The sequence below is a fragment of the Dermacentor andersoni genome, chromosome 9, assembly GCF_023375885.2.
Source record: "Dermacentor andersoni chromosome 9, qqDerAnde1_hic_scaffold, whole genome shotgun sequence".
Classification (NCBI taxonomy): Eukaryota; Metazoa; Arthropoda; class Arachnida; order Ixodida; family Ixodidae; genus Dermacentor; species Dermacentor andersoni.
The window spans coordinates 20,868,939-20,887,273 of NC_092822.1; the positions used below are offsets into that span (position 1 = coordinate 20,868,939).

At 45.2% G+C, this 18,335-nt stretch overlaps 1 protein-coding gene across 1 annotated transcript in view; it reads left to right on the plus strand.

The window, feature by feature from the left end:
• The window catches only part of LOC126527216 (F-box only protein 25), a 31,782-nt gene that overhangs the window by 2,871 nt on the left and 10,576 nt on the right, over window positions 1-18,335 (plus strand). The window contains exons 2-6 of the mRNA XM_050174971.3: window positions 4,833-5,001; window positions 7,040-7,132; window positions 8,850-8,978; window positions 11,224-11,450; window positions 17,594-17,849. Coding sequence (XP_050030928.1) covers window positions 4,833-5,001; window positions 7,040-7,132; window positions 8,850-8,978; window positions 11,224-11,450; window positions 17,594-17,849 — 874 coding nt within the window. The remainder of the gene's footprint in view (window positions 1-4,832; window positions 5,002-7,039; window positions 7,133-8,849; window positions 8,979-11,223; window positions 11,451-17,593; window positions 17,850-18,335) is intronic.

Genomic DNA, 18,335 nt, shown 5'->3' on the forward strand with positions numbered 1-18,335 from the left:
CACGATTGAAAAAAAAAAAAAGAGAAAATTGTCTACCTACCGCGCATATCGTTCCGTGAACCTCACGCACAAAGTCTGCGTCCGTGTTTCTTTTTTTTCACACGTATCCCCTCCCCCACCTTATTCCCCTTTATTTTTCTCAGTCGGTCCGTCACATCCTAGAGATCGTTGTTATCCGTGTTTCCGTTGTTTCCCCATGAGTTGGCCGCGCTCTGTAGCTCGGGCCAAATAAAAGTAAGGGAGGTCCGGACATCCAACAGAGCGCGAACGAGTTAAAAAGAAAGAAAAATACATAAAACGGCCATCGTTAGGCAGCGGCCGGTTGTTCGCTTCCTGCCTGGCAGCCGTGCGTTTCTCTGGCCAGGCATAGTCGCTGACCTATTTAGCCGTGCACGAAGATTATTCACGCTTGGGTTTCTTTTTATGTATATCTTTTCATTTTCATTGCAGCGCGAACACACCAGCGCGGGAGCACTGACGTGTCGTCTGCATTGCGCAGCTGTTGTGGCGGCCGTAGCACTACTTCTGCACCGGGAGCAATTCGAACGACTTGCCACTGAGGGACGAACGCGTTTTTCGATTGCGCTCGATCGCATTTAATTATTGCCCTTTCCCATGCGCGCGCTTCGTTTCCGCCGCTTCCGCAAGGCGCTTTTGGAACGCGTCTACTGCTGCTGCTGCTGCGACGAACGCGGGTGAAAAACAAAGAAAAAAGACGAATCGGAAACAGTTGCCTAATCGCTCGACTCCGAGGTCGCCGGCGTCGCTCGCGCAGTTGGCTTTTTGCGTATCCATCCAGTTTCGTTGCCGGGGCCGCTCGCCAACTCGCCTGGGGCCGCTCGATTCTTATATATTTTTGCCGCTTTCGTCTCGTGTCGAAAACGACGGTCGCAGTTCTTCGGGCTGCAGGGCGAATGTGTATGGGCGATTGAGTGGTGGATAAGAGTAAGCCGTTCCCGCAGCACCTGTGCGGTAGAGCGTACGTGTTCTAGGTGAAGGTGCTCGTGGTACGTTTTGCTTCTTTTAATATGCGATAGCCCTGGTGTTAAGTGACTGAACTACAGTGCTGTGGGAGCTTAAAACGAAAAGTGGCTCGACGTTAAAAAACAAAAAAATATGTGAAGAACGAACTCCGGTTGCTATCCAAGAATGCATTTAGCATGTTTTGGGAGGTGGTTATTTGCAGAGCTATGTACCACTGCGTGTTATATGGTTGGCGTTCCCTTGACTACCATTGCCTTACCTGTCTGCGGAAGTCACCTGCTACTTTGAGTGCTATTTCCTCAACGACATGCAGTGTCTGTGACCAGAGGTGTAGTGTCTCAAACGACAGCATTTCAAAATGTGGCTGTCAAGAATGCGTGAATGCTCTCCTTACCACAATCCTGCAATATCGTGTGGTGGTACTGGTGTGAGGTTTCTTTTCCTGTTGTGTTAGACTGCACTATCTTTGGGATCAGCCCTTGAATACGGTTTGACAGTTGCAAGAAATCGTGGTTATAGTTGCCAAACGCATTAAAAAAATTGCATGGCTGCTTTTTTCCTTCAGTTTGGGTAAATGCTCATGAGATGTGCTTGAATTTATGAACACATTGACTGAATAAATGTCTGTTGTAGAAGATTGCTGAGAGCCTGTTGAGAGAAAGGAGATAATAGGAACAAGTTAGTCTGCATAAAAAGCCCATTGCCTGGCCCTAGCATATATGCTAATAGTGTGCAATAGGAGCAAGTTCAACACTTCTTTAATGTGCTTGGTATATCTGGCTGGGTTCATCCAGGGAGTGTTGCCAGTCACTTAGCAGACGACTTTCTGACAATACACATATATAAAACATCCATGTATGTGTGCAGAGGGCAATCAAATAAAATCACTATTTTGAATGGTTTCGTGAGATGTCATAGCGGGTTTTAAAGCAGAAATTAAGCCAGCACAGAGTTTTGCAGAACTCACCATTGCGTAATTGTAATAGTATTTTATGCCATCCTCTCCCTCTTGGAAAATGCTGCCTGTAACGTGTCAGAGCAGGCACGTACTGGTGAGCTCAAAAGCAATCTCTCTACTGACGCTGTTTTAATTATTGTCTTTATCAATGGAGTGTAGCCTAAGCCGACTATATTATTCAAAAATTTCTTTTTTTCTTAGGGCAATGTGCCTTCATCATCCACTCTTATTACTATTGTATAAATTTAGCTGTATATGTAAGTTGCTGTTTTTAATATCTTCTTCGTTGTATGCCATGCCTCAACCTATACTATTAAATAAATACTTAATGCAGTAGCATTTATAGAGGTTATTTAATGTGACCTCATAACAGGCCTTAAATGTTGTATTAATGTCATTGCATTCATAGTGGTTCAAGAGTGGAAGGGAAAAGCTGCTTAAATGTTCACTTCGGGGGAGCAAACGAGTGCCCTATATCATAAAGTGGAGACTGCATTCGTTCATTAGGTATCAGGTGTCAACAGGATATTTTTTTTATTTCTTTATTTTATCCTCAGGGCAAAGCATTACAGAGGGGAGTGGGTAATACATAACACTGAAAATAGAAGCAACAGCAGAGAACAATTACCAAGACATAGATAAGTTAGAATAAGTGATCAACACAATATATCATTCAATAGAAGCAGTAACAGCAGTCCGAAACAATACAGGGTCAGGAATCGTGGCAATTGAGGAAGGAAGGTGGTTTCAGTCATATGACGTGCGAGGAATGAAAGAATCCGAGAATGTTTTAGTTTTGCATGTAGAAATGCCTACCTTATGTATGTGATCTGTGCGGCGTGAAACATATGAAGGGTGAAGAAGTAACTCATAGCCAATAGACTCATGATGAAATATTTCGTGAAAAAGGCACAGGCGTGCAATTTTGCGTCCTGATGCAAGTGAAGTTAGGCCCAGGGTAGTCTTCATAGTGGTTGCGCTTGATGTACGCCGAAAGTCAGAAAGAATAAACCGCGCTGATTTGTGTTGTACCATCTCCAGTAGGTCGATCAAACTCTTAACACCAGGGTCCCAGATTGATGAGGCATATTCTAGTTGTGAACGTACGAGTGTGGTATAGAGTAGAAGTTTGATGCTAGTTGGGGCTGCGTGAAAGTTGCGTTTCAGATATCCGAGCATGCGATTAGCTTTGTTAGTGATGTGCTCAATGTGCGCATGCCAGCTAAGGTTAGACATAATATGAATTCCGAGGTACTTGTATTTTGTAACAGGATCAAGTAACACACCATTAAGAGTATATACTGGCAATTCACTATTAACACGAGAGATGTGCATAAGTTTGCACTTTTCAGCATTTAAAGTCATATTCCAAGTTTTGCACCATGTTGAGATAGCGTTAAGGTTAGACTGAATCATGTGCTTATCACTATCATTTGTTATTTGCCGAAAAAGGACGCGGTCATCGGCGAAAAGATGTACAGAAGAAGAAAGGTTACTGGATAAGTCGTTGATAAATATAAGAAAAAGCAGGGGCCCCAAGATGATGCCTTGGGGCACACTGGAAAGAACAGGGTGAACGGTGGAATTAACATTGTTGACGGAAACAAATCGCTGACGATGGGTAAGGAACACTTCAAGCCATTTTAGAATGTTAGTGTCTAATCCTACCATGCGCAGCTTTAGTAACAAAAGATGATGGGAAACCTTATCAAATGCCTTCGCAAAATCTAGAAAGATGCAGTCGGCAATAGAGCGGCAGTCTAAAATTGCGTGAAGTTTGTGCGTGAATAAGAGTAGTTGTGTTTCGCATGAATAGGACTTCCTAAAACCGTGCTGAGAAGGATGAAAAAACGAGTTTGATTCAAGGAAAGTGACAATATGTGAAAAGAGTATGTGCTCTAAGATTTTGCATGGGATGCTGGTAATAGATATGGGCCGGTAGTTAAAAGGCGGGTGTTTATTACCAGATTTATGTACAGGAACCACCTTACCTGTCTTCCAATCGGCCAGTAGTTCACCGTTTTCCAATGATTGCTGAAATCCCCATTGTGACTTTTGCACTAAAATTATTGTGTATGTGCTTATTGGGTGCCTTAAATGCTAAGCAAATAACATTGTCACATTGCCTTGAAGTGTTTGCTTCCGGGTTAGCTGGCTTTGTGGTCCATTTGTAGGCAGAGCAACATTATGGCTGTGTAGCAATGGTATGGTGGAGGTTGTCCATGGTGATCAAAAAAATCCTCGCATATGTATGCGAACCTGACAACTGATAAAGACAGCAAAGCTGCATAAGCAAGGTCACACATCCTTCAGAACTACTAGCTAGGGGTCTGTTTGCTGGCTGTTCTTAGTGATGATTGATCACCGATGTCACCTGCACATTCTTACCGACATCCTGGTCATATGCCTGCCTGCTCCAGAGCTTCCATGCTGGCTGCTATTTATCATCACAGCCGTACATACCCCCTAGCTGACGTCCAATGTGGCGCCTGTAAAACACAATGTGAGAAACAAAAATTATAGACTACTGGCTAAAGAAAAACATGGAAAGGAGGTCGTGTCTGGTTTATGCAAGGTAACTTTCATTTTATAATTGTTGATAATTGCATTTCAAAACAAAAATTTTTTACTCCAAGGTAGGTTGTGTTGCTGATAGATATTGGCCACTCACGCCGTCGTACATCGGCCTTCACTGTAGAAGAAAGAAGGTAAAAAAAGGAGTACACACTGCTTTGTTTTACAAGTCCAGACCGCAGCATGGAAAACACCAGGTAGTAGCGACCAGGAAGCCGTTAGCTGGCACGTATGCCACTGCATTCTGCTGTGTGCTGACACATCACATCATGCTTATACAGCGTTACTGAGACAAACAATGCACCTTGTTTTCCAGTCTTGATTCTTTGGAACAGCCTGCTGAATACGACCTTCCGCCATCGTCTCCACCAAACTTAGGGGGTGGAGATGCAGGAAGCGGTGACGAGTGCCTGGACATCGACGCCAAGCAGCGGCGCCTTTCTCAGCAGCCATACTGCCAGATCACACTAAAGTGCACACGAGAGGTGAGGTTGCTCTATCCAGCTGAAGTTGCGAGCCCCTGTCAGTGGGCATTGGAAAAGACTGCGCAATCACGGAACAGCTGCGCCAAGATTAGGCCTTTGTGCCATCCTGCTCCAATACTGCATGCGAGTGAAAAATTGCACCAAGCTGCTGCTTTGACCTCAGCAGCGGCTGAGGCCAAAGGCAGCATAAGAACAAAAACCCCATTTCATTGAGACTGCCTCACTAGTAAAACTGAAACCGATACCTAAAGCATGCTATCATTATGAAGGTCAAAATTATGGGGTTTTGCATGGCAAAACCACTTTCTGATTATGAGGCATGCCGTAGTGGAGGACTCCAGGAATTTTGACCGCTTGGGGTTCTTTAACGTACACTTCAATCTAAGTACACGGGTGTTTTCGCATTTTGCCCCCATCGAAATGCGGCCGTCGTGGCCGGGATTCGATCCCACGACCTCCTGCTCAGCAGCCCGACACCATAGCCACTGAGCAACCACGGCGGGTATTATGAAGGTTACACTAATAAAACCTAAAGCATGCTTATCATCATAATCTTTGTCATCATCATTTCGAAAATCAATAGAGCAGCGATAGCCATGGGTATAGCCGATGCTGTCGGTGCTCCGGTTCCTGCCTTTGCTCTTTTGTTGCGTTTTGCACCAGCAGAGGTCTTCTGTACTGCCTCTGTGCAGTCCTGTTCTTGCAGTCTGTGCGGTAGTTTGGTGCTCCTCATACCAGCATGGCACAGAGCTCAAAGTTTTAAATTCAAAGTTTTTGTCTGTTGTTTGGAAAACCCTTATTTTCTCCACATCTTCTATTATCTGCAGAGAGAGAGAGAAAAAATAATGAAAAGCTGCATTGATGAAGCTACATGGGTAATTTCATGCTTACACTTGCATGTGAGGCAGCGCATGTTAAAGTGGCAGCTAAGAAAGCTGAAGACCCCGCACCACCCCATCTTTGAGATTGGAGAAAGGCGGACACTTTATTTATCAAGATAGAGGGAAAGGGGTCCCCGACAGAAGCCATTACCCCCAGACCTCCCGAATTTCTTAATCCAGCCCCCAAACGAGGTTATATTTAAACGGCTCAAGGGTAAAAAACTTGGACAAATGAAAGAAGGGGGTGGAAACACTGTGCTGATTTTGAAATGGTTTATACTTTCTGCAGCAGAAGTGTTTGCAGAATTCACATGCAACAGCAACAAAAAGATTGAGAGAAATATGAAGTAAATCTACACAAAAGGCATCAAAGAAACAAAAGATACAGCAAAGAGCAAAGTGTACTTAATACTTATGCCTGTGTTATGGAGCACCCATGTCCCAAACTTAACATTTAAGAAAAATAAATCTTTGTCAGCTAGAGCAATCGAAGGTATGCCAATGCATTTGTTGTTGCAACGTTTCTTGTCAGATGCTTCAGGTATTTCCCATGCCGTTCTATCAGCAATCTTGCCTACAATGTATTGGAGTAATATCAAAGCTTCTGTTCTGAAAAGGATAAACCAGTGGAAGTCAGCTCTGTGTTTTGGTTCCTTTTTTTTGCCAAGTTCTAGCTCTGCACTGTTAGTTTTATTCATGTCTAACTAACTAGTTGTGTTCAGTCAACTAGCTCAAATCTGCATGTTGCCCTAGGGGCTCTGGAACAGAGGAGGGGGAGCTAACAGGTTAACAGGTAAACCCTCATCCCTGAGGTCCAACCCCGCTCTGATAAAGTAAATTGGGCCTCGGATTTGCACCCACAAAAGAAGTTCGCATAAGTGAAATGAGCTCTGCATCCTGTCCCCATACTAAAAATACACTTCCTGAAGCCCTGGCTTGCCCCATGCAAGGTTCATACAGAAATTTGGATCTGATCATCTGTCGAAGTCCTAAATTAATGAAGGTCTGAATTAAACATCTCTTTTTTTAGAATTTTTTTATTTATTTTATAAGTTGTACCATTTCACGCACATTTGTAAAGCTTTAGTGAGCACTGGAGCAGTAAGCTGATGGAAAACTTTACAGTTGAGGTCTTGCAACACTTCTTGTCTTTGCAGGTTGCTGGCTACAACACCATCAGTGAAGCGTTCCGTAGGCTAGACTTTCGCAATGGCATCAAAGATGTGCGGCGGTTCAACTACATCTGCAAGGTCAGTGAAAGGTTATCGGTTCCTTATGTGGTTGTGGGTAACTGGACGCTGTGCAATAGACTTCAGTGCAATCCGCTACTGACAGACCTACCATTGCTAGGAACACCAGAACTGAACTGTGATGCTTTACCCATTGCTAAGGGACAGTACTAGTGTGTTTTGGGCATATTCTGTTGCGTTATCCTGGATGTTGAACCATTATCATCACTGAAAAAGCACGCACAGTGATTTTGAATGTGCTTTAATTTGCAAGCCAGTGTTTGGGCATGAGCACCTTATTGCACGTGTGTGTTTAAAGATGTGCGCGTGCAGTGTGAATCGATAGACTGGTTTTTGAGCAAGTTCACCATCTGGTCCGGTTGACTTGTGTTTGTTCGAGCACTACAGTAAGAGACGAGGGTGGGTAACAAGCTAGTTAGACTGGTAGGTTACACAACTATTTTTGACGAGTTGCACTTTCCATGCGTTTGTTTTTCTGTTAAAGTGCATCCAAACAGTGAACTGAACGAGCGATTGCCTGGTGACATTGCAAACATTACCTTGAAACGTGTGCTTACTGCATCTCTTTAGGTTATACATGTATTCACAATATTTGTTTGTATTTTGTATAACAGTATTTTGCTCAAGTTGCGTTTTGTTTGATGGGTTATTTGGCCTATTTTATATTATGCTGAGGTTAATTTGCATCTGCCCACATTTGGTGCATAACCTGTGTATGCTGCTTTCCATGGAAATACTTGAATAAAGAAAACCGCACTGAATTTTGGTGCGCAGAAAGGCACACCTGAATACGTGCTTGCAGCCCAACTTCACGCCACTTAGCCACTTGAGGGGCACCGACACAAAAATGTTATATACCATCTTCTTTCTTTTTTTGCTAGATGGCTGCCAACTCCTTAACTATAGTATGGTGCCAGACCTCCTTGAACATGCAAAAACATTTTATATCCTCTTTTATGTAACCAGTTCAAAATGCATGCTGAATGGTGTGTGGCTGCTTGGTGTAGGGAGTGTTGACAAAGGCTCCTCTATGAATCACGTAATTAAAGGTAAATGCACGTGGTATCACAAACCGCTGACACACACATCTGTCAACCTGCTGCAGTGGCAGCAAGTCACATGTGTGGTGACCATGTTGCTGCATTGGCCAGTCTTTCTTCTTTCATTCTGCACTTCTTTGCGTTCGACGCAGTATTGATAAGAACTTTCGTGTGCTACTGTCGCTCCTGGGAATGTGCAGCACTCTTTGCCCATCTCAGCTTCTTTCCCCCTATTATCTCCTCGTCTAAAGCTTTTGGCTAGATGAGCGCAATGTAGCTTTGACCACTGCACCGAGCTACACATCAGTGTCACTTGGCCCCCCTTCCATTTTTGGGACTTTGTCAATACATTTTGACGCCAAGATGATGCTCTTCATTTGGCCCCCTTTTCGAATTCACATTAAAAGATGGTATAATTCATGACGTGCTACACATTCGAGAAATTGAGACCTTATACCGTGACACAGATTTAGCACCTGTCAACAAAGCAAAAGGAAGTTTTTTTTTGTCAGTGCTCTTTTGATGTTCAGTCTTCATTGCGAGTTGGCTATCGAGGCTGTCACGTGAATCCAATTTAGAAAGCTTTACTCATGGCAGTTGTTTAGCTGCACAACACAGTGTTCGTGAATACTGGCTAGGCTGGCAGTTTCTGAAGGCCTGTGTGGTGTCTTTTGCAGTTGCTGCACCTCTTGATCACAGAAAACCTGACCACGCTGAGTGGATGTGCAAGTCGGGTGCTGTTCACCATGCTCGAGGAGGTGGCGTCACAAGTCGCTGACAGTCGTCAGAACACTCACATTCTTCAGGTGCGGAAAAAAGCAAAAAAAAGGAAAGCTGCTTGTTTGCTGGCGCTGTTTCTTGTGTCCCTGCTTGCCGAAACTGTCTGCTTTGTACATGTGTGTGTGCGAAAGTGTGAAACAGAGTTTGGCTTTTTCACTATATAGCAACAAATTCAGGTGAGATTTTAGTGTTAGGAAAGAGGCAGGTCATTGACCTTTGTCAAAACAATGGCGTGTGGCTGACGATTTATGTTATTTTTTTACTCTGGTGAAAAAACTTTACAACCTGTTTCATTATGGTCTGGGCCGACCCCAAAGGCAGCACAATGTTCCACAATTTCTATGTTGGCTGCTACAAGGAAAGGAATAGAGAATATGGGCCAACCCTGAAGGCAGCACAGTCTAACAGTGTCTCAAAATGCTGGCTTCCATCACGGGAGAATGGGAGAAACTGCCACACTCCCACTTTTATAAGCATGATGTGTGGCATGATGCTCAGAAGAGGCACTTTTAAGCCTGTGGCCGAATGGAAACTGGCACTCGCATGTGCTGCCACTCATGCAATGCGACATGAGATATGCACCAGTGGTCCCAAAGAGCTAGTTGGCATTGGCACGAGAGATGTGTGCGTGTAATTCCAGCCTAATCGTTGGTGCATTGGGCTGTTTTGCTGGAAGACAGAGGTTTGATCCCACGTTTGGGCACTCGAATTTCTTTGTTTTTAATTGAAAAGATCCAAAACGACAAGAGACTGGAACCTTCACATTAAAAAAAATAATAAAAAAATAAAGCAGCATTTTGAACGTTGCTTTAGTAGTGATTGAACCGTTATGACGGATGAAATGCTGTTCACCAGGCGTGTCTCCAGAGTGTACTGGACCCCTGGGAAAGGCGCCGATCTGAAGCCTCTGCCTTTTGGCATGCCTATGCCATAGCCTTCTATATACGAGGAATGACCCAAAAGTAATGAGAATCGTCCTTTCTTCTAATTTGCGTAACTCCTTGATTATTACTAAACTTCAATTAGCTTCAAAGTGCTATCTCTGAGACACAGTGGGCTTGTTCTACCACTTTATTTATTGTTCAAAACTGTTCTGGAACTCTTGCAGATTGATGACACTCAGTGATTCCGTCATTTTCTTTATTTCCACTCCACCTAGAAAATGCTTTCCCTAAAGCTTTCGTTCCAGTCTTGGCGGTAAGAAATTGCAAGGGCCAAGATGCGGGGAGTAGAGATGATGAGGTAGGATAGTGGCCGCCATCTCATTTATGTCTGGAAGTTCAGCACGTTAAGTGCTGTTGAGTTGGAGTGTTTTCTTGGTGCACAGGCCACATTCCCGAGTTCTACAAATTCGGGTGTTTTCTTCTAACTGCATTACACAACCACTTGGCAACAAAAATGTAAAAATGCTGGTTGACTGTCTGACCTAGCGGCACAAATTTAAGATGAACAAGCTCTTCGATATAAAAAAATTTCTTGTGTGAGAACAGAGCTTGATAGACATACATGTTCTGTTACATCGCAAAAGTGACGCAGATGGCTTAGGGGCTCAAAAGAAAGCAATGCAGCTTGCAGACAACTCTACTCAAAGACAATGCATGGCCAGCGAATGAGGACGACGATGTAGTATATGTGCTAGCGGCACACATCAGTACCAGCTATTCTTCAGCCTTGTTAAAAGAATACTAGTGACTTTTGGACACCCCTTCCCTATACACATCTGTGCCTGCTGAATCATGGCAGAACTGTTGTCTATGGAGGGAACCCTTATGTAGAGTGAGAGTCATGCATTGTGGAAAGTTCAATGAAAAACGTTTGCCAGAGCTCAAATCATGCACTCTTGGTATTGCGCAGCAACAGAGGACAAAAGATATTTGTGCTCTAGAAACAACAGTGGTTCTCTATGGCACCAGGGGACGATTTCGTCCTAAAAGCAACTGGAAGCAAAGCATCAATGTTTCACATGTCACTATAATTCTTTTATTAATGCCAAAAGATTTTTTTCTCCATCCTTTCTTTTTTTTTGTCAGCCACAAGCACGCACCAAAAATGTGATAAACACGCCAAGGGTTCCTTACTTAGTAGCGGAACAGCCAGAGTTCAGATGCCAGGTATAGTTCATTTATTTCCGAATGAGCCAGCAGGCACAGAATGTGCAGGAGAGGTTATATGACCGCGCATACATCATCTACTCACTGCCTGTTTTCCTTCTGTTTAGTTGTAGTAAAAACTGTGCCTGCGCCCAAAGAGTCACGAAACCCGTCTCTGCAGCTTCTCCTGGAAGACCTCGAGCGGACGCTGCGCAAGTACCACTGCTGGGGTCGGCCCCTGGGCTCGAGCCAGCTGTGGGAGCAGCACCTGCAGACCCTGCAGCGCATCTGGAATGTGCAGCGGCACATCGACCTCTCCAACCCCAAGCCGGATGACGACACGCCCCAGTTTCCCCATCTGCCTCCCGAGCTGCTCAGGGAAGTTCTGCTACGTCTTGCCGACTACAGGTGAGCACTGCACTTGCATTGAGCAAACGGTGGAGACGAGTTTGTGAAGTGCGCACAAATTCGCAAAGCGATAGCTTGATACTGAAAAGATTTTGCGCCAAAAAACAACACACACAAGAAAAACGATGACACCCTGGGCGCTAATTGACTTTAATTGAGGTGCGCTTTGGGACTTGTTCGCGGCGGGAAAACACAAGCACCTTATTAGCAACAGTTAAATAAGATGAAACACACCACTGAATGTGAAAGTTTACTTATTTTGCGGCTTTTCCCTTGCGCGTCTGGGCAAACGCGAAACTGTCGCATGTGGAAGCTGCGTCGATTCAGTGTCTGTTCCGAGCAACCAAAAGCACTGTCAAACGCTGGCAGACTACTTGGCGTGGTAACACATCTGCAGGAGCTCTGCCCCTGTAATTTTCCCTTCATTACCACAGAAAGTTGTCCGCGAGTATAGCAAGCGGGTTATTTCACCATGAAAAACATAAAAAAGTTGACAGTGCAGCAGCTTCTTCTTGTTATAACCGATATGTTGTTAAAACTGCTATAGCTATAAGTGGATTCGGCTATAGTACAACAAGGTAAGCGCTTGCTGTTTAGTGCATTACACACACACACTATTTTTGTCAATGAAAGCCAGGATATAAGACAAACGAAAGGGGGAGAAGGTGGAGTGGATAAGGTAATCAGCTTACACCACCAAGTCCAACCACCCCCTGCATCTGCAGGCCCACCTCAGGTTACATGTTGCTGCCAAGTGGAGATAGACAGGTGGAGCTGCACATTCTGGAGGCGAGGGAAACATTGAGGGATGACCACTTTGTGGTTTTCTTGTTCATGTGCAGTGTGCTACAGTGTCGGTGGCAAGTCAACACAGCAGCGGAATCGTGATGCACATGCCTTGGTTCTCTTCACATTTCGAGAAATTATTCCCTCGAGATTCTGCTGGCACAAGGAAGCGTGGTTGTCCAGCAAGAACGAATGCGCCGTTGTCACACATTACGATAAAACCTCGTTAATTCGGCCCCCGTTAATTGGGAAATACGGTTAATCCGGACGCGCCGTCTGGTCCCGTCAAACATGTACATAACCCTTTGGCACGGAATTCCCGTTAATTTGGACATATTTGGTCGTACTTTGGTCAATTCGGACAGTTCGCGGAGCTCAGAGGCACGTGAGACATGTAGGATCAGGTGGCACTAGGGGGTGTTAAAATTGCACTGCCAGCAATGGCGTCTCCGATTAGCGGGCGTAAATCTCAAAGGCCATGCTTGCTGCATGTGCTGGGAGTGCTGAAAGGCCGGAAATACGTCAAGGCCGCCATGTTTATTTTATTGCTACATAATAGACAAACCTATGCCTCAAAAAACATGGTGGCAATGATGTACTTCTGGCTTTGCAGTCGCTTTTGGCGCTTGGCACTACCTCTGCATCGCTATGGTTATCGGCACGGTAGTTATCGGTCTAGGCTAGCAACCCTAATCTATACATACATGTTTTTTTCTTTGTATTGCTGTCCGTCATTTCCAACGTTGTCTTTTGTTTGTGCAGTTGTGTGGTTGCGGAGTTGAGTTTTTTTTTTTTCGTTGTTGTTTTTATCATGTTTATCGGTTTGCGTCAGCTGCGTGTGTGAGGACGGCGGAAGTTCCTTTTTTCCTGTTAAATTTTGTTTGCGTTTTTCTTTTTTCCGTTTATACTTGGTTTTTTCTTGACATCGTCGCTTCATTGCCACGCCTAGCCGCGCCGCCATGTGCTCTCGTGCCCCACCGAAGCAAGCGAAGTATGAGGCAAAGGATTTGGCAGCGAAAGTAGAAATATTGAAAGCCGTGAAGGCGGGGGTGCCTCGGCAGGTCATAAGTACGCTCAGCACGTACATGAAAAATGAAGCAGAGATTCTTCAGACGTACCACAGCGACAAGTTCGCTGACAACAGGAAGAGACTGCGAATGGCAGTGCACCCGAAACTTGAAGAAGCGTTGTTAAGATGGATTGCCGATTCACGCGACGCACAGCTACCTTTGAGTGGCCCCCTTATCTGTGCACAGGCCGAAAAGTATGCGCTGAAGCTCAGCATTGAAGACTTAAAGGCATCAGAAGGCTGGATCGACCGATTCAAGAAAAGACACGGCCTGGTCTTCCGAAGCGTGTGTGGCGAGAAAGGGGCTGTGAATGAAGGCGTTGTCGAAGATTGGAAGGCCGTATTACCCGCATGCCTAGCTGATTATGATGCCTGCGACATTTTTAGTGCAGATGAGACGGCCCTCTTCTACAAAGCCCTGCCGGATAAAACCATCACATTTAAGGGGGACCCTTGCATTGGCGATATACGAAGCAAGGACAGAATAACAGTTTTGCTGGCTGCCAGCATGACTGGAACGGAGCAGCTACCGCTAATAATCATCGGCAAAGCAGAAGAGCCAAGATGCTTCAAAAGCATAAAGAAACTTCCCATAGACTATCGCCCGAATCGAAAAGCGCAATGACCTCAGCGATATTTCAGGCCTGGCTGCACAAACTGCACCGCCGCTTTCATGCAAAATCGCGCAAAGCGCTAATTGTTCTAGATAACTGTAGTGCACACAATAATGTGTAAGGGCTGACAAACATACAGCTGCTTTTTTTTGCCGCCTAACACAACGGCTTCCCTGCAGCCTCTGGATCAGGGAATTATTCATTATGTGAAAGGCCAACACAGAAGACAAGTGCTTGAGCGCATGTTGCTTTGTATGGAGGCAAAAAGAAAATATGATGTAACTCTGCTTAATGCAGTGCACATGGTGGCGCATGTGCGGAGCAACACGCCGCCTGCAGTAATTGCGAACTGCTTCCGACACAGCGGCTTTGTTCGTGGTGGGGATTCTTTGGAAGCCGGGAATGCGTATGTTAACCAAAACGCCGAGGAAGATGACAGTCGCTTCGACAGACTTCTGCCTCCGGATGTCCCGCTGGACGAATACATCCGCATCTATAGTGACGTTGCCGTTGCCAGTCACCTCAACGACGACGAAATACTGGATGTACTAGGCGACAAAGAGCCCCACTCTGATTGCGAAAATGTGCCCGTCATGGATGCATGTGAAGTACTGCGCCGCATTGCTAAGGAGGCCGATGACGCCCTTAAAGTTTTGGAGGACATCTGTGTCGTTTGTCCCGACAGTCTGTGTGGACTCCACCACCTACAAGAGCTCCGAAATATTGTGCTTTCCGGGCAAATTTCTCGTGCGCAACAAGTAACAATAACCAGTTATTTCATGAAGTAAAGGTATGTTGATATTTTAGGCATTTTTTTAGTTATTATTGTCGAAACCTCGTTAATTCTACAGTCGGTTAATTTGGACATTTTCTCTGGTCCTGTGAAATACAAATTAACGGGGTTTTACTGTATATGCATGAGCAGTCAAGTCTCCAAGTGTGGTACATTTCCGTTTTGTCAATGTTGGCATACACGTGTGAGCTATGCCACCTTTGCCTGATGCTTGTGCGCCCAGTTAGTATGGAGGACTACTTGTTTTGCTCCATACATCCCTAGCCAATGGCAATGCGCACTACACAAGAACCAGTGCTTCCGTTCAAATGAGATCACAGCGGCCGATACAGAGTCTGTAATGTAGAAGAATATAAAACAACAAATTCGCAGTAACATGTCATTATTCATCGGTCTGCGAGCGGCATCTGCCCCCACCCATACACTTAGCACCGGGTGCTTTGTGGTGCTCTGACTGCTACACCATAAAAGGCTTTTTTTTTCCTTCCTTCTTTATTACATGGAGAATAAAACTGAAGACGTATTGGAGCGATCATCGGTATGCACTCAAAACTTGGGTAAACACACACGTGTCCAACAAGTGCATCCAGTCTGGCAGAAGTCCCAGCGCAGTGTACACACTTCTCACATAAGCTGCACTTTTACAATACAGTGAACTCTCGTTAAGACAAACTCGGTTAAGACGAACACCATGGGAATGTTTGTTTGGTTTTCCATTGACTCAATGCGAAAAAAATCCGCATAAGACAAACCTACTCAGATGTGTTGTTTGGTTAAGACGAACATTCGGAGTGGCTGCCACCGCTATTGATCCTGGAGGCTTTGCTGCCTCGATGTGCCACATCCGGGGGAACACGCATCAAGGCACCCTGCTGGAGGCCTGTGGCACATATCGCCTGTGGACAGAAGCAAAGAACAAGATGAGGAAATAAAATGAGACAGTGACGCGCAAGTGTATGGGTGCTATAGTGCATACCACGATATTGGCCCTCGGAGCGCCTAGACTGTCCGCATCGCAGATCGTATTCAAGACGGGGCTCACGCGGCAGCGCCACACGCAGCACTCGCCGGACTAGAATGCCCCATTGTAAACATTCACTTACTAACTACTTATCTACTAGCCATCAGCCTACCTAAACTGTGCCCCCAAAGCAGATCGTGTTCAGTATAAAGTCCGCGCAACCATACACAGCCGAAGTACAACACCTCCCTCCTTCCCATCTCTGGTGCCAGGCATGCAAAATTTATCCGCCATCGTCGGCTCACTGTCGCATGCTTTGACTTGCACACAGTATACAGCACACAAGGACAATGTTGTCATGAGGCGAACCCAGTACATCTGCATCGCAAATGACACCTGTAGCAACTGCCAGAGGAGGTCAACCCAGTACGCCTCCACCAACCTTCTTCCTCCGCAACATTTCGCCTTGTTTCTCCTTCCCCACTTAGTCAGCATCACCTAGACTTTCCTCTAGGTTGTGTTGCTCTGCCTCAAGCTCATCGTTCTCCTTCATACTTTCGCTAGCTTGGAGCCTGCACCGATGGCCTGCGAGGCAGCAGATGCCTACTTGAACTCCCTAGTGAACCTTTTCCAAAAGCGCAATGGCACAGAAGGATTTTTAAGGTCATTAAGTGAGATGACATTGTTTGTGACTGCTTGCCGATTTACCCAGAAGCATCAAATATCCATCACAGACTGGATGAAACCAAGCAAGATTACCATTTGAAAACAGTTTTCCATTAAGTTCAGCTAAATAAATGCTTTTTATGTCATTTTTTCCCTGCATTAAGTCTACTTCATTTACCATATTGAAGTAAGGTATTTGGATGCAACTAGTCATGTTGCCAATCATCCTTCTGATAAGACGAACAAATTTTCATGGTTCCTTCGAGTTCGTCTTAAAGGGAATCTACTGCAGAAGGATCTTGTAGATCATGGGTTTTTGGCATGGAGATCACACAGTCTAGATTTCCAGCGGCTGTATAGACCTAGTACTGTGGCGTGATGTCAATATCCTTTCTAAGCATCCATTGTAAAATGCCCCCAAAAGTATAGCATCTCTACAACCTATGAAATAGTGATATACGGCCACAAAAGACGAACTGAGGGATATCTTATTCCAGTTTAATCTGTGATCACAAAGTGCTGCTCATCTAGAGACAAACGGCCAAAAATGTGTCCGTGTCAGTAGTACCTAGGCGCAGTGCCGACATTTCTCTCTTGCAACTCAGGCATTCGTACGCACGTCAGGAAAACGTGGTGTATCTCTAGCGTTTCAGTGCCCTTGACAAAAAAGAAGCACGCCCAAGTGTGAGGACGTCGCCAGTTCACAGCTCAAACTAATAGCTTGAAAAACGACTGGGAGAGGGGTTTTCCTTATGTCTAGTCTAGTGTACGTCCTTGCCAAAATACACCTCATCCCACTTTCACCTCTTCTCGACATCACATGGGGGAGGTTTATCTTTGGGTTGAGATTCCCACCTTTGAATCAAAATTAGCATACTGAATGCCAAATTTATTTATTAATATCTCGGAACACTGGTGCTCCAGAAGTGTTTAACAAAATGGAGTTGTCTTTGAATACCTAAAATAAACATATCCCATAACCATGTAATTTTAAAAATGTGAATGAATGAATCTTTGGTAATTATGCACATGCAGACCCTACTTGTACCCGCTAATTGTGTCCGCCAAAGTGCACAAACCACCTGTGTGAGCAGTGTTTGCGTAATTGCTGATGTGCACTTGATCTGATCTGATCGTAATTGCTGATCCTTGACATGACGCCAAGGCTGCAGGTGTACGGGTGAAGTGTTCGTAAGATTGCAATATAAAACTGCGAAGAGTGCGGCAGCAATTTGGTCGCCTTCATCATTGTAGGGACCTGGCCAGCAGTGGAGAGGCGCACCCAGTGTTGGCGGCGCTGCTGCAAGAGGAGCACGTGTGGCGGCGGCTGTGCCTCTTCCACTTTGGGCCCCAGCTGGTGGAGCAGTGGCTGCAGCAGCCGCCAGAAAAGCTCGACGGCGCCCCCGGGTGGCAGCGCCTCTTCCACCGCCTCCGGAAGAAGCATGGCCTCCGCGAGGAGTACGCAGATAGCCTGCTGCTCTGCCGCTACTGTCGATGCCTCTTCTGGAAGGTGCATGCATCTATTTACTTATCTAACATGCCCTCAGGGCCAAAGGCGTTAGAGTGGGCTACAAACTATCAGAAATTAAAAAACAATAATTGACAAGAACATGAGGAGGTGTTCTTGAACAGGTGTGATAATCTTTGGTGGCGATTATTTGTGTAGGCAGGGGATTCCACTTTTCTGATATCCGTTGCAAGGATGACTGAGAAAAAAAGCGTCAGTTTTGCAGAAAGGAATTCCAAATTCTTGTGCATGGTTCGAGCGAGATTACACGTATTGCGGAGACAATATGAACTCGGTGTGGAGGTGAGGATGATGAAATATGGTGTGAAAAATGCCTTAACAAAATAACTTGCAATGGCATGGCTAGGGATGATAGGTCCAGGCTAGGTTTCTTGGACAGTATGCTCACTATTTTGTAGTAGCTTGACAGAATGAAATGAACAGAGTTATTTTTGTTCTTGAGTGAATGTATTCAGGAAAAGCATTGTG